This window comes from Podarcis pityusensis, assembly GCF_964106645.2.
Source record: "Podarcis pityusensis genome assembly, chromosome: 17".
Lineage (NCBI taxonomy): Eukaryota > Metazoa > Chordata > Lepidosauria > Squamata > Lacertidae > Podarcis > Podarcis pityusensis.
In genome coordinates this window covers 42,233,245-42,245,900 of record NC_138042.1, presented here as the reverse complement: position 1 = coordinate 42,245,900, position 12,656 = coordinate 42,233,245, and the positions used below count along the sequence as shown (strand labels likewise).

Here is a 12,656-nt window from a genome sequence, read left to right as displayed (position 1 = left end):
CCGGGCTACCTACTGCGCCACTTTCCTGTGCATTTGAACTTGGCACGCGCGCCCAACCTTCCACCTTCCGTCTGACCGTTTCTTCGCTCCCCGATGGAGGTGTGGCCACTCCTGACTCGTGCCCTCCCCCCTGTTGTGAGCTGCCAGCGCTTGATCCCTGGCGCCCTTCCTCTTCCCTGCTCTCTGGCGGTGACGCTGGTCCCGATTTCCAACTGCTCCCCTCTGAGTCCCCTCTGGCTCTATCTTCCTGGGGTGTCCCCCTAGGCTCCCCCCTTGCCCTGGCCACTGGTGCTCCTTTCTGTGAATCTTCTGATTCACTGGAAAGACTCGGAGATCTCGGGTCGTCGTCATCACTCATCTTTTCTTCTGCCTCCTCTCCCTCGCTCTCTGTTTCCTCCCTTGCCCTTGCCTCTGCTCCTGAACCCCTGACATCCATCCCCCCCTCGAAGCCCCCTCTTCCCCCCTCCCCTCCTTCCGGTGCGGGATCTGGGTGCTGCCGTGTCAGGGGGACGAATGTCGGATACAGTTCGCTTCCCGTGGCGGGCCGCCATCCGAAGTCTTCCGGTTCTTCCTCCCTGCTCTCGTTGACGACGGTCACCTCCGCTTCCATCTCTGTGCCGCCGTGCTCGAAACCCGGGTCGTCCCCGAAAACGTCCATGTCCGTCTCTCCCTCGTTGCCTTCTGGAGACGTTGCTCGTCCTGGACCCTCCAGCCACCTTCTGCGGAACTGCTCCTCTGGTCGATCATCCCACCAATACGAGGGTTCTGAAGCAGATCCCGAGGGTGACCCCTCCGGGGAACGGGCGTCTCGTGTCGGTTCCTCGTCCGAGTCGAACCCCCGGAACGTGCTGGCTGAAAGCGTGGGCGTGAAAAGCCAGTCGTCGAAAAAGTCTGCTGGCATTGGCCTATGTGGGAAGAGGGCATGAAACTCTTCTTTGAGCAGAGGTTCGTCTAAAGCGTAGCCCGGCACCCAGCTGTTGGCACTGGCCGGGGTGCCCTCCTTGGCGAGAAGGTATTCTACCCCCTCTTCCCCCCATCTGGAGTCCAAAATCTCCGTGACTTCGTTGATGCGCTCCTCCTGTGCCACTCCCCCTTGCCCGGTTCTCTCTCGGAGCGGACCCGGTGCCGTTCCTGGTTCCTGAAACCTGTGAGGTGCCTTGTAGGGAGTGAGCACCGATCTGCGGAACACCGGATGCATTCTGGAACCCTCCGGAAGAGCCAGCCTGAAAGCCACCGGGTTGACCTGTTCGTCGACTTGGTAGGGCCCCAGTTGTTTATGCCCTAGTTTCTTCTTCGCCAACGACCTGGCCGGCACTGCGTGGGCTGCTAACCAGACCCAGTCTCCCACATGGATCTCTTTGCCAACCCTTCTGTGTTTGTCCGCTTGTACCTTGTATGCGTGTTTAGCCAGCTCCAGGTGCCGCCGCAGCTGATCGTGGACCTCCTGCAACTCCGACGCGAACGCATCTGCTGTCTGCGGCTCACCCTCCCCCATTCTTTCCAGTCCCGGGAAGGTTCTAGGGTGCCTCCCGTTGTTGGCGAAGAACGGCGTGACCCCCGTGGACACGTGCTTCGTGTTGTTGTAGGCGAACTCGGCGAGAGGCAGGTAATCCACCCACGTCGCAGGCTGTTGATTCGCATAACATCTCAGGTACTGCTGCATGATGGCATTGACCCGCTCCGCTTGCCCGTTGGTCTGCGGGTGTCTAGCCGACGCCAGGTTGATCTTGACGTTCAGGAAGCCCATCAGCCTCTGCCAGAAGTTTGAGATGAACTGTCGCCCTCGGTCGGACAGAATAGACCGAGGCAGACCGTGAACCTTGAACACGTGGTCTATGAACAGTTTGGCGGTTTGTTCCGCCGTGGCCACCTTCGCACACGGAATGAAATGTGCCATCTTGGAGAACAAATCCACCACCACCAGCACAGCCGTCTTGCCCCTCGAGCTGGGCAGGTCCGTGACAAAGTCCAGGGCCACTCTCTCCCATGGCTCGAACGGAGTTTGCAGCGGTTCCAGCAGTCCGGCCGGCGGTCTGTGCACTGGTTTGGACCTCTGGCAGGTGTCACACCTCGCCACGTAGTCCGCGACTTCCCCTCTCATTCCGGGCCACCAGAAGTCTCTGGCTACTAATTCCACCGTCTTCTCCTTGCCAAAGTGCCCGGCAGTGGGCGCGTCGTGCAGCTGCTGCAGTACCTTGGCGCGAAGTTCGTCTCCCGGCACGTAGATGGCCCCTTTACGGATGAGCAAACCATCTCGCAGCTGGAACTCGTCGGTCGCTGCCGTGCCCCTGTGCACCTCTGCCATCTTTGCTTGCGCGAAGGAGTCATCCTGCAACGCTCGTCGCACCGCATCCAGGTCAACTGTCGCCGCCGCGCACGCCCACACTGTCGGTGCGAAGATGTGCATGGCGGCCGCTGGCGTTGCCTCCTCCAAATACTGTGGCTTACGGGAGAGAGCATCCGCCATGATGTTGGTGTCCCCCGGGACATACTCTATTCGGAAGTCGAAATTCGCAAAGAACTCAGCCCAACGTATCTGCCTCTGGTTCAGGAACTGTGCCGTGCGCCAGTGCTCTAGATTCTTGTGGTCCGTGCAGACCTGCACCGTGTGCTTGGCGCCGATCAGGAAGTGCCTCCACGCTTTGAACGCTGCATGAATGGCCAGCAACTCCCTGTCCCAGATGGTGTAGTTCTGTTCGGACTTGCTGAGCTTCCTTGAGTAAAACGCTCCCGGCCTCCAAACCCCCTGCGGGTCTTTCTGCAGCAGGACTGCTCCCACGGCTCTGTCCGAAGCGTCTGTCTCCACCCTCATCGGCCTGCTGGGGTTGACATGAAGCAGCTGCTCTTCCGACGCGAAGAGACGCTTGAGTGCCTGAAAGGACTGCTCCGCCTGCTCTGTCCAGATGAACTTCTTTTTCTTGGAGCTGAGCGTGTCCGTGATGGCCGCTGTCTGCATCGCAAAGCCTTTGATAAACTTGCGATAGAAGTTCGCGAAGCCGACAAACCGTTGGACCTCCTTCCGGTTGCGTGGGCTTTTCCAATCCAACACTGCTCGGACCTTGGCGCTGTCCATGGCGAGCCCTTTATCAGACAACTTGTAGCCCAGGAAATCCACCTCGGTCACGTCGAATTGGCACTTCTCCAGCTTGGCGTAAAGCCTATGTTGCTGTAGCCTGCTCAGCACTTCCTTGACGTGTCTGTCATGCTCCTGCTGCGATTCCGAAAAGATCAGGATGTCATCCAAGAAACAGACGCACGTCTTGTAGAGGAGCCCCGCCAACACGTGATGCATGAAAGCTTGAAAAACGTGGGAGCCATTTTGCAATCCAAAAGGCATAACTCTATATTCGTAGGTGCCCAGGGGCATGAACATGGCTGTCTTCCACTCATCTCCTTCCCGCATGCGAATGAGGTTGTATGCCCCTCGCAGGTCCAACTTGGTGAACACTCTGCCCTTCCGTACCTTTGCGAGGAGGTCGTCGATTCGGGGCATGGGGAAGTCCGATGGCTTGGTCACACTGTTCAAGATGCGAAAGTCCACTACAAGTCTTTTTTGGGGCGTGTCCCGCTTCTTAACAAAGAATACCGGACTGCCCCCCGCTGCCTTGGACTCTCGGATGAAACCGCGCTCCAAATTATGATCTATGAACTCTTTGAGTTCCTGCAGTTCGTCCTCAGACATGGAATACAGCTTCCCTTTGGGCAGCGCCGCCCCCGGCAGCAGGTCAATTTTGCAGTCATATGGTCTGTGGGGGGGGTAGCCTGTCTGCCTCCTTCTCGCAGAAAACCTCCAAAAATTCTGCGTACTTGTGGGGAACCGCTTGCAGCGTGCCTAGCTGCAGCTGTGACTCCTCTTCCCCTCCTTCCTGCCTGGGCACGATGCAGTGTTCAGCGCAAAAGGAAGAGCCGAAGGTCAGCTGCCTCTGGTACCAAGCCAGTGTCGGGCTGTGCTTGTCCAGCCAACTCATGCCCAATACAATGGGCGTGTCCGATAGTTGAGTGACATTGAAGCTGATGATTTCCCTGTGATTCCCAAGTCGCATCACCATTGGTGGCGTCTGCTTCACCACTTGCCCCCCTAGCAGCTCCCTGCCATCCACCGTGACAACCTGCAGGGGCAGCGTGGCAGGCAGCAACTGTATAGCGTGCCGGTCGACAAAGTCCTGCCCTATAAAGTCCGCATTGCTTCCGGAGTCAATGGTGATTGGCACGTCCATGGTGATTCCATTGGGCAGCTGGAGCGACGCGGTGAGCCTCACTACCGGTTTGGGCGGGAGGGGGTCCATGGGCTGTAAAATCTCTGGGGACTGCTTCACTGACACGTCTGGCTGGGCCCCAGTGCCTCTTCCTCCAACCAGACTCCGTCGTTTCCCTGCTGTGGTTGTCCTTGCTGCGTTGCTGCAGTTACCATTGCTGAGGCTGCAGTGTGCTTGTGGAGCCTCTGGGGACACTCTTTCGCCATATGCTGTGGATCATCGCAGATGTAACACTTCCTGTTCCCTCTAGGAGGCTTCGCTTTCACTGCTGCCGGTGCTAGGGCTCTGGCTGCTGACTGAGCCCTTGCACCTCCAACCTCCATAGGTTCCGCTCCTCCTCCTGGCGGAGGCGTGGATTGCGCACGCGCTGCTTCTCTGGGAAGGAAGGAGGAGCCCCTGGCTGGTTCGTGCCCTCCACGCCCTTCGTCCCTGCTCCACGGACGTCCTTCCAGCCGCACCCCCACCGCCAGCGCCCTCTGAACGATCTCCTGCGTGGTCCGGGGTCTCTCCCCCCTCGCAATTTCATCTTTAACCGAGCCGTGCAATCCCTCCCAAAACAGGTCTCTTACAGGAGCCGAATCTCTGTCCCATTCCAGGGCACTGACCAAAGCGAAAAAGCGGGCATGGTACTGCCTTACGCTGGCCCTCCCTTGCTTCAGTCCATGTATCTGCTGCCGAGCAAGATCCACGTCAATGCTTGATAAAAAGCACCCATCCATCGCTTTAATAAAGGCATCCGCATTTTGGAGCGCCGGATCCTTATCTCTCCACAAATTGCGCAGCCATGCTTTAGCATCTCCATGCAAATGGGACATGATGAATCCCACCTTCTCTTGCTCATCTCTAAAGTCTTTGTTCAGCAGTTGCAGTGCACACATTACATCTGCTCTAAAGTTGGGGTACTGTTGCAAATTCCCATCGAAGTGAGAGACCAGACCGCCTGTTCGTCTCCCCAACCCAATCCCCTCCGGTTTGGGTGTCAGTTGCCCTTGCTTCGTAAGCACTTCCAACCTGACCTGGAGATCCCTGTAGGCGGCAGCTGCATCCTCCTCTCTCTTCCTGGATGCAAGAGCCTCGGCATTCAGTCGTGTCACTGCTTCTCTGAGTTCCACTATCTGCTGTTCGGCCGTCATGTTGTCTGCCGTTCGTGAGCTCGCTAGTAGGCACCCGCTTTCTCTCCTCTCCGCGAGGACGTAGATGCCCACAATCTGGAGATGGAGCTTACTGTCAGAGCTGCTTCCAGATCCTAGCTCACAGAGGATCACGCTAGCCAGCGATCATTAAATAAAAGTCTTTATTGAGTTACAGTTTCCATTCTCAAGCTGCTGCGTGCAACTCTACGTCTCATGGTTAGATCGGCGAAGCTCCATCTGAGTCTCCGCCCCTTGTACACCAACTTAATATCCTAGCCTTGCTCCACCTTTTCCGCCTGACTGTTCTTCTCTGGGTCCCTCTGCCCCCCGGGGTCTCTTCCTTCCGGGATTCCTCTGACGCTGACGCTGACCCCCCTGACTCTTCTCCCTCCTTTCGGCGGGCTTTAGGACCTGGCTCCCTTTCCGGGCTACCTACTGCGCCACTTTCCTGTGCATTTGAACTTGGCACGCGCGCCCAACCTTCCACCTTCCGTCTGACCGTTTCTTCGCTCCCCGATGGAGGTGTGGCCACTCCTGACTCGTGCCCTCCCCCCTGTTGTGAGCTGCCAGCGCTTGATCCCTGGCGCCCTTCCTCTTCCCTGCTCTCTGGCGGTGACGCTGGTCCCGATTTCCAACTGCTCCCCTCTGAGTCCCCTCTGGCTCTATCTTCCTGGGGTGTCCCCCTAGGCTCCCCCCTTGCCCTGGCCACTGGTGCTCCTTTCTGTGAATCTTCTGATTCACTGGAAAGACTCGGAGATCTCGGGTCGTCGTCATCACTCATCTTTTCTTCTGCCTCCTCTCCCTCGCTCTCTGTTTCCTCCCTTGCCCTTGCCTCTGCTCCTGAACCCCTGACAACTGCCTTTGACTGGGGGGGTTGGTCCTTGAGGGTGCCCCCCTGGTGAGTGCTGGATAGCAGAGCTACACGAGTCCCAGGTTCACATACCCAAGCTTCAAGTAGCAAGTGGGGGGGGGGGGTAATTTCTTCCCAGTTCTTTGCTGCATGGCTGCGGTTTGCAGCTGTTAACATGCCCAGGAGATCCGAGGGCTGTGATTCTTCCTTATGACATAATTCACCTTCCCAGGTGCCTTGGATTTGGTTGTAGCAAGCATAACAATTTTACCATATACTTTGCATTCTGAGTCTTCTTTACGGGCGTGCTTGACAATGCAGCTAGACTAGATACTTTCTCACGAAAATATCCCCATCCCTATAGCTCCCAGTGCTCCCAATTTGTTTTACTTACCCAGGTCTCAAACATATCTTTTGGGCGCAGCTTGCGCAGTGTGGCTCTGAAAAGAAAGAATAGAGACCTCAGTTTTATGGGTGAATCTGTATGGTGATTATGATTGTAAGATTCTGTGTAACAAAAGTAGACTCAGAAGACAGGAACTTCCACTGGCAGGCCTAAACCAGATTGACACAGTGGTCCATCTTTTTTTACAACTGCAGTAAGTCTGATTCCAAACCATACGGGAGCATCAACAATTTCCATTAACACAAACAGCAACAACGTGGGAGCAAGGAGGAATAGACTCTATCCAGGCACAACATATCATGTACAGTGGTACCTTGGGTTAAGAACTTAATTCGTTCTGGAGGTCCGTTCTTAACCTGAAACTGTTCTTAACCTGAGGTACCACTTTAGCTAATGGGGCCTCCCACTGCCACCGTGCCACTGGCACGTGATTTCAGTTCTCAAAGTTCTTAACCTGAGGTACTATTTCTGGGTTAGTGGAGTCTGTAACCTGAAGCGTATGTGTCAGGGGTTCAGGAGCAGAGGCAAGGGCAAGGGAGGAAACAGAGAGCGAGGGGGAGGAGGCAGAAGAAAAGATGAGTGATGACGACGACCCGAGATCTCCGAGTCTTTCCAGTGAATCAGAAGATTCACAGAAAGGAGCACCAGTGGCCAGGGCAAGGGGGGAGCCTAGGGGGACACCCCAGGAAGATAGAGCCAGAGGGGACTCAGAGGGGAGCAGTTGGAAATCGGGACCAGCGTCACCGCCAGAGAGCAGGGAAGAGGAAGGGCGCCAGGGATCAAGCGCTGGCAGCTCACAACAGGGGGGAGGGCACGAGTCAGGAGTGGCCACACCTCCATCGGGGAGCGAAGAAACGGTCAGACGGAAGGTGGAAGGTTGGGCGCGCGAGCCAAGTTCAAATGCACAGGAAGGTGGCGCAGTAGGCAGCCCGGAAAGGGAGCCAGGTCCTAAAGCCCGCCGAAAGGAGGGAGAAGAGTCAGGGGGGTCAGCGTCAGCGTCAGAGGAATCCCGGAAGGAAGAGACCCCGGGGGGCAGAGGGACCCAGAGAAGAACAGTCAGGCGGAAAAGGTGGAGCAAGGCTAGGATATTAAGTTGGTGTACAAGGGGCGGAGACTCAGATGGAGCTTCGCCGATCTAACCATGAGACGTAGAGTTGCACGCAGCAGCTTGAGAATGGAAACTGTAACTCAATAAAAACTTTTATTTAATAATCGCTGGCTAGCGTGATCCTCTGTGAGCTAGGATCTGGAAGCAGCTCTGACAGTATGTAACCTGAGGTACCACTGAATTTTTTTCTTTTGTGAGTCGAGGCCCCACCCCCGCTTGGAGAAAAAAAAATACACATGGACACAAGTATTTAGGTTAGTGGGCTAAGAAGGCCACAAATTTATTGGTTACAGAATGTGAGTGGCACTGGCTTAGGCATTGGATCGGACAGACTATACTTGACTCCTGCCCGCTCTGCCAGGAGTCACACAAGGGTTAACAACCAGTAGGGGGAACTTGTTGATGCAAATCAACTGGAAGCTTTCCCCTAGACTCACCGGGGGTCAAGCCATGGCCCTAGCCACCCCCAGGGCATAGGACAGGAACCACAACTGCAGGCTTCCTTTAGCAGAATACCCTTCAAGGGGAGTGGTAGGTGATGGCCACAACCTCCCCTCCGACACACAATGCGTTTGCCTAACCGCCAAACCTGACAAAGTTGTGACGATTTGCTATGAGGCAGGCGAAAAAACCAAGTGGCTGGTGCCAATCTGCCAAGTGGGAAAAAATTCCTACCAGGCCCCCTGGACAACCAAGGTGACCAACCGAAGTCCATAGCAAGGTCAAGAAAAGAAGGAAGAAACCTAAAGGAGGGTGGGCGGGTGATCCGAGGAAGCCAGGAACAAGAAGGGAGAGTCCGTGTGCCCGTGGTCATTCAATACAGCTAAGCCATGCACCCACCCAGCCTTATAGGCCGGCTGGTGAGCGTGACGCGGGCACAAGACTCAGAGACTCAGAGACGCTGAGTTACGCCCCCTGCCAGCACGGGAAGTGGTTCCCGCTCACAACACCTCCCCTCCGTGAAGAGGAGAGGCCTTATCTGATAATTTTTATTTATGATTTTCAATTTTATGCATTTCAATAATTTTACAATCATTTTAATGTTTTGAAACTCAACTTCCTTCCCCCTCTTTCTGCGGTTCCTTCAATTAAATTTTTTTATATTTTCTGCATATTCCAAATTAACTTAATCATTTATTCATCTACTTTAAATGCAAACTCTTATAAAACTGCAGGTTATTACAATAATCCTGCCAATGTTCTTATCTGTAAATATTTGTAAATATTCAATAAACCATTTCCATTCTTTTATCAAAAGTTTGTTATCTTGATTTCTTATTTTTTCTGGTAAGTTTCGCCATTCCTGCATATTCCACAAATTTTTGTATCCATTCTTCTTCTGTCAGGACTTCTTCTGATTTCCATTTTTGGGCAAGTAAAATGTATCTTTTTCTATCCACCTACTATTTGCATACGTTTAAAGGGTTAGCATCAATGGTGACCACCAACATCCAGAAGGATTTATGGTATTCTATGCCACCAAAGAATTTGGCAGAATCAACAGGAATGCGCTCCCTTTCCCTGTGAAAGTCATCTACTAAGGCAGCAAAGTTCATGTCTGTTCCATGACCAGACTTGAAGCCAGATTGAAATGGGCCTAGGAAATCAATTTCATCTAGGGAAACCTGGAACCAAGACGCCACCACCTGTTTCTGTTTGGGCAACACTTTGCCCCCTAAGGAACTATTTCAGACTGACCAATAGTTGTGTAATGCTGTCAAGTCCAGTGACAACATTTCAAAAAGTGGCCTTACCTCCTCTTACTCGAAGCCAGATGGCATTATACCTTGCTAAAAAGAGAAATTGGGCACAACACAAACCTATGTGGCCAGACCTTCTCTGGCAGCTTTTATTAGCCAGGATGGGCAAGGATCTAAAGCACAGGTGGTGGGCCCATATCCCCACAAATCCTAGCTACATCCCTGGGCAACACAAGCTGCAAATAATTCTTCATTGCAATCCATGTACTGTATGTGTGCGGATGCAAACATGGCCATGCAGATTATAATGTTGTGTGCCACTCAGTAACCCTCCATTCTATTGTTCTTTTCACAAATAAATAAACCCTGCAGGATTTCCAAATTATTGGTCTATTGATACACCCCCATTTTGAGTTACCAAATATCTGCAAATCACTCATGAAGAGGTTTTTGTGCAGGCTGTGAGAAGGAGAAGGAGAAAAAGAAGAAGAAGAAGAAGAAGAAGAAGAAGAAGAAGAAGAAGAAGAGGAGGAGGAGGAGGAGGAGGAGGAGGAGGAGGAGGAGGAGGAGGAAGAGTTTGGATTTGATATCCCACTTTATCACTACACTGGCGTGCTCTGGTCCATGGGGTTACGAAGAGTCGGACACGACTAAACGACTAAACAACAACAAAGAAGTCTCAAAGCGGCCAACAATCTCCTTTCCCTTCCTCCCCCACAACAAACACTCTGTGAGGTGAGTGGGGCTGAGAGACTTCAGAGAAGTGTGACTAGCCCAAGGTCACCCAGCAGCTGCATGTGGAGGAGTGGGGAAGCGAAGCCGGTTCACTAGATTACGAGTCTACTGCTCTTAACCACTACACCACAATAATCAAGAGACCTGCAAAAGGAGGGCCTGTAAAACACAAGCCTTCAATAGGACGTTTGCCACTCTCAGATGAGAGACAGATTGGAAAGACAGACACCTGAACTCATACCCTCCAACATTTCTCTGATGAAAAAAGGGACGTCCTATTCCATTATTATTATTATTACCCCACCCATCTGACTGGGTTGCTCCAGCCACTCTGGGCAGCTTCCAACATCTATAAAAACAGTAAAACTATTACAGGGCTGATTTCAGATGTTTTCGAAAGTTTATAGTGTTACTAATCTCCTTGGCTTGGGAGTCGTACAACTCCATATCCGTCAACATTTCTCCGTTTAAATTGGGATGGCCTTAGGAAAAGGGAGATGTTCTAGGATCAAATCAGAAACAAGGACGGCTTCTGTAAATCTGGGACGGTCCCTGGAAAATAGGGACACTTGGAGGGTCTGCACTGCAACTGGGATGCCCTGACCCTATAGGACAAGGGGTACTATTCTGAGTTCCATGATTGATACCTTCTGTGCTCATTCACAAAATCAACCAGTTCTTCTTCTGTATATGGCTTGTCAGGGACATGGACCGGTTCATCCATAAAAGGCTCATAGAAATCCACCTCATTTAGCTTCAGGCCCAGTTTCTTTGCAACCTATAAACAAGCAAAGAAACTGGTAAATTATGGGCATTTCTTTTGCTGAAAAACATTTCTCTCTAATATATTGTCAGCTCACACGGAACACTTTCTGAATGATAGAATTATTCAACATGTAAGTATGTGGAAAGTTAAAATACCGCAACAAAGAAATATAGCACTACATACTTTCATAACAAGAAAAACACTGCTTTCATCAGAATCAGCAATGCTCTTCTGAAAACTAACAAAGCAAAATTGAATCTAGCAAGGTTGAATGGCAGTTTTCGTTTGCTTGTTCTTTAATCCCACATGCACAGTTTAAAAATCCCCTTTCAATATGCATATACAATAATTTATTATGATAATTTACATCTAGTCCAAATATTTTAAGCGGCTTGCAGCTAACAACATAAATAACAACATTAATAAGTTAAAGCAAGAACATCCACAGTTGCTAGGAAAAGATCTGAAACAAGTTAGCATTAAAAGCATCAGGCAATAAAAAATGTTTATCTGGTGCGGAACAGACATCAGGATCGGCAGCACTGAGTGAGTCTCCTTAGGGACAGTATCCCACAGCCAAGATGCCAGAACAAAAATACAATTTCACTGGTCACCATCCACCTGACTTTAAAAAATGTGGGAACTGAGAAAAGTGGAAACTCGGATGGCAAGGATACTGTTACATGTGGGCAGATTATAGGAGTGAATGATTATTTCACACGAATAAAGAAATACACAAGACCTTTATATGCCCCTTAACAACTATGAAACACTGTACATAAAAAAGAAGCAAGCTAAGAAAATGCAAAAGAAATCAAATACACTCCTCATCTTCTTTTGAATTTCATTCCAAGTCATAAAGGTTTGAGTATCAAGTCCCAATATAAATGGCAAGAAAAACTGTGGCCCACACCCCACTTCATCAGATGAATGAAGTGTTATCCTGAGTTGCAGGTACACAGATATACGATAGGGTGCGAGATTGTAAAAAGTAAGGTCAGAGGGAGATTAATTTTTGAAAACTACAGATAATGATAATTACATTCTCAGCAGCGGTAATTCACAAAACAATTTTGATAACACAGACATCAGCTCAACCACCCGGCTCTCATAAGCCATTCTTGAGTTAAAAGGTAAAGGTACCCCTGCCCGTACGGGCCAGTCGTGTCCGACTTTAGGGTTGTGCGCTCATCTCACTTAAGAGGCCGGGGGCCAGCGCTGTCCGCAGACACTTCCGGGTCACGTGGCCAGCGTGACAAGCTGCATCTGGCGAGCCAGCGCAGCACACGGAAACGCCGTTTACCTTCCCGCTATTAAGCGGTCCCTATTTATCTACTTGCACCCGGGGGTGCTTTCGAACTGCTAGGTTGGAAGGCATTCTTGAGTTACTATACCAATAATTTAGAACTTTCATCACTTTGTAACTAAGCTAAGTGCTACTGCCTCTGTAACTTTTCTGACTGATGTATGGTAAAGCACATGACTCTGACCTTTGGAGAGTTTGTAAGTAAACTCTAAATGTGTTTACTAAACGTGGTCTTTTTCCTGTGCTGGGGGGAAGAGGAAAGTTTGGAAAGAAACTTTTGAAGGGGACATTCTGGAATTTACTTAGTAGGGGATATTTAAAATCTCTAAGAGCCTATGTTTCCACACATTACTTTGCTGCATATTTTGGGACTTTAAACCTCTGCTAAGGTTGTCT

The 12,656-nt window shown here is 51.4% G+C and overlaps 1 protein-coding gene across 1 annotated transcript in view; it reads right to left on the bottom strand.

The window, feature by feature from the left end:
• CASQ2 (calsequestrin 2) overlaps positions 1-12,656 on the bottom strand; it is a 43,611-nt gene that overhangs the window by 14,845 nt on the left and 16,110 nt on the right. The window contains exons 6-7 of the mRNA XM_080987214.1: positions 10,836-10,966; positions 6,634-6,679 (exon numbers count right to left, since the gene is read on the bottom strand). Of these exons, the coding sequence (XP_080843340.1) occupies positions 6,634-6,679; positions 10,836-10,966 (177 nt within the window). The remainder of the gene's footprint in view (positions 1-6,633; positions 6,680-10,835; positions 10,967-12,656) is intronic.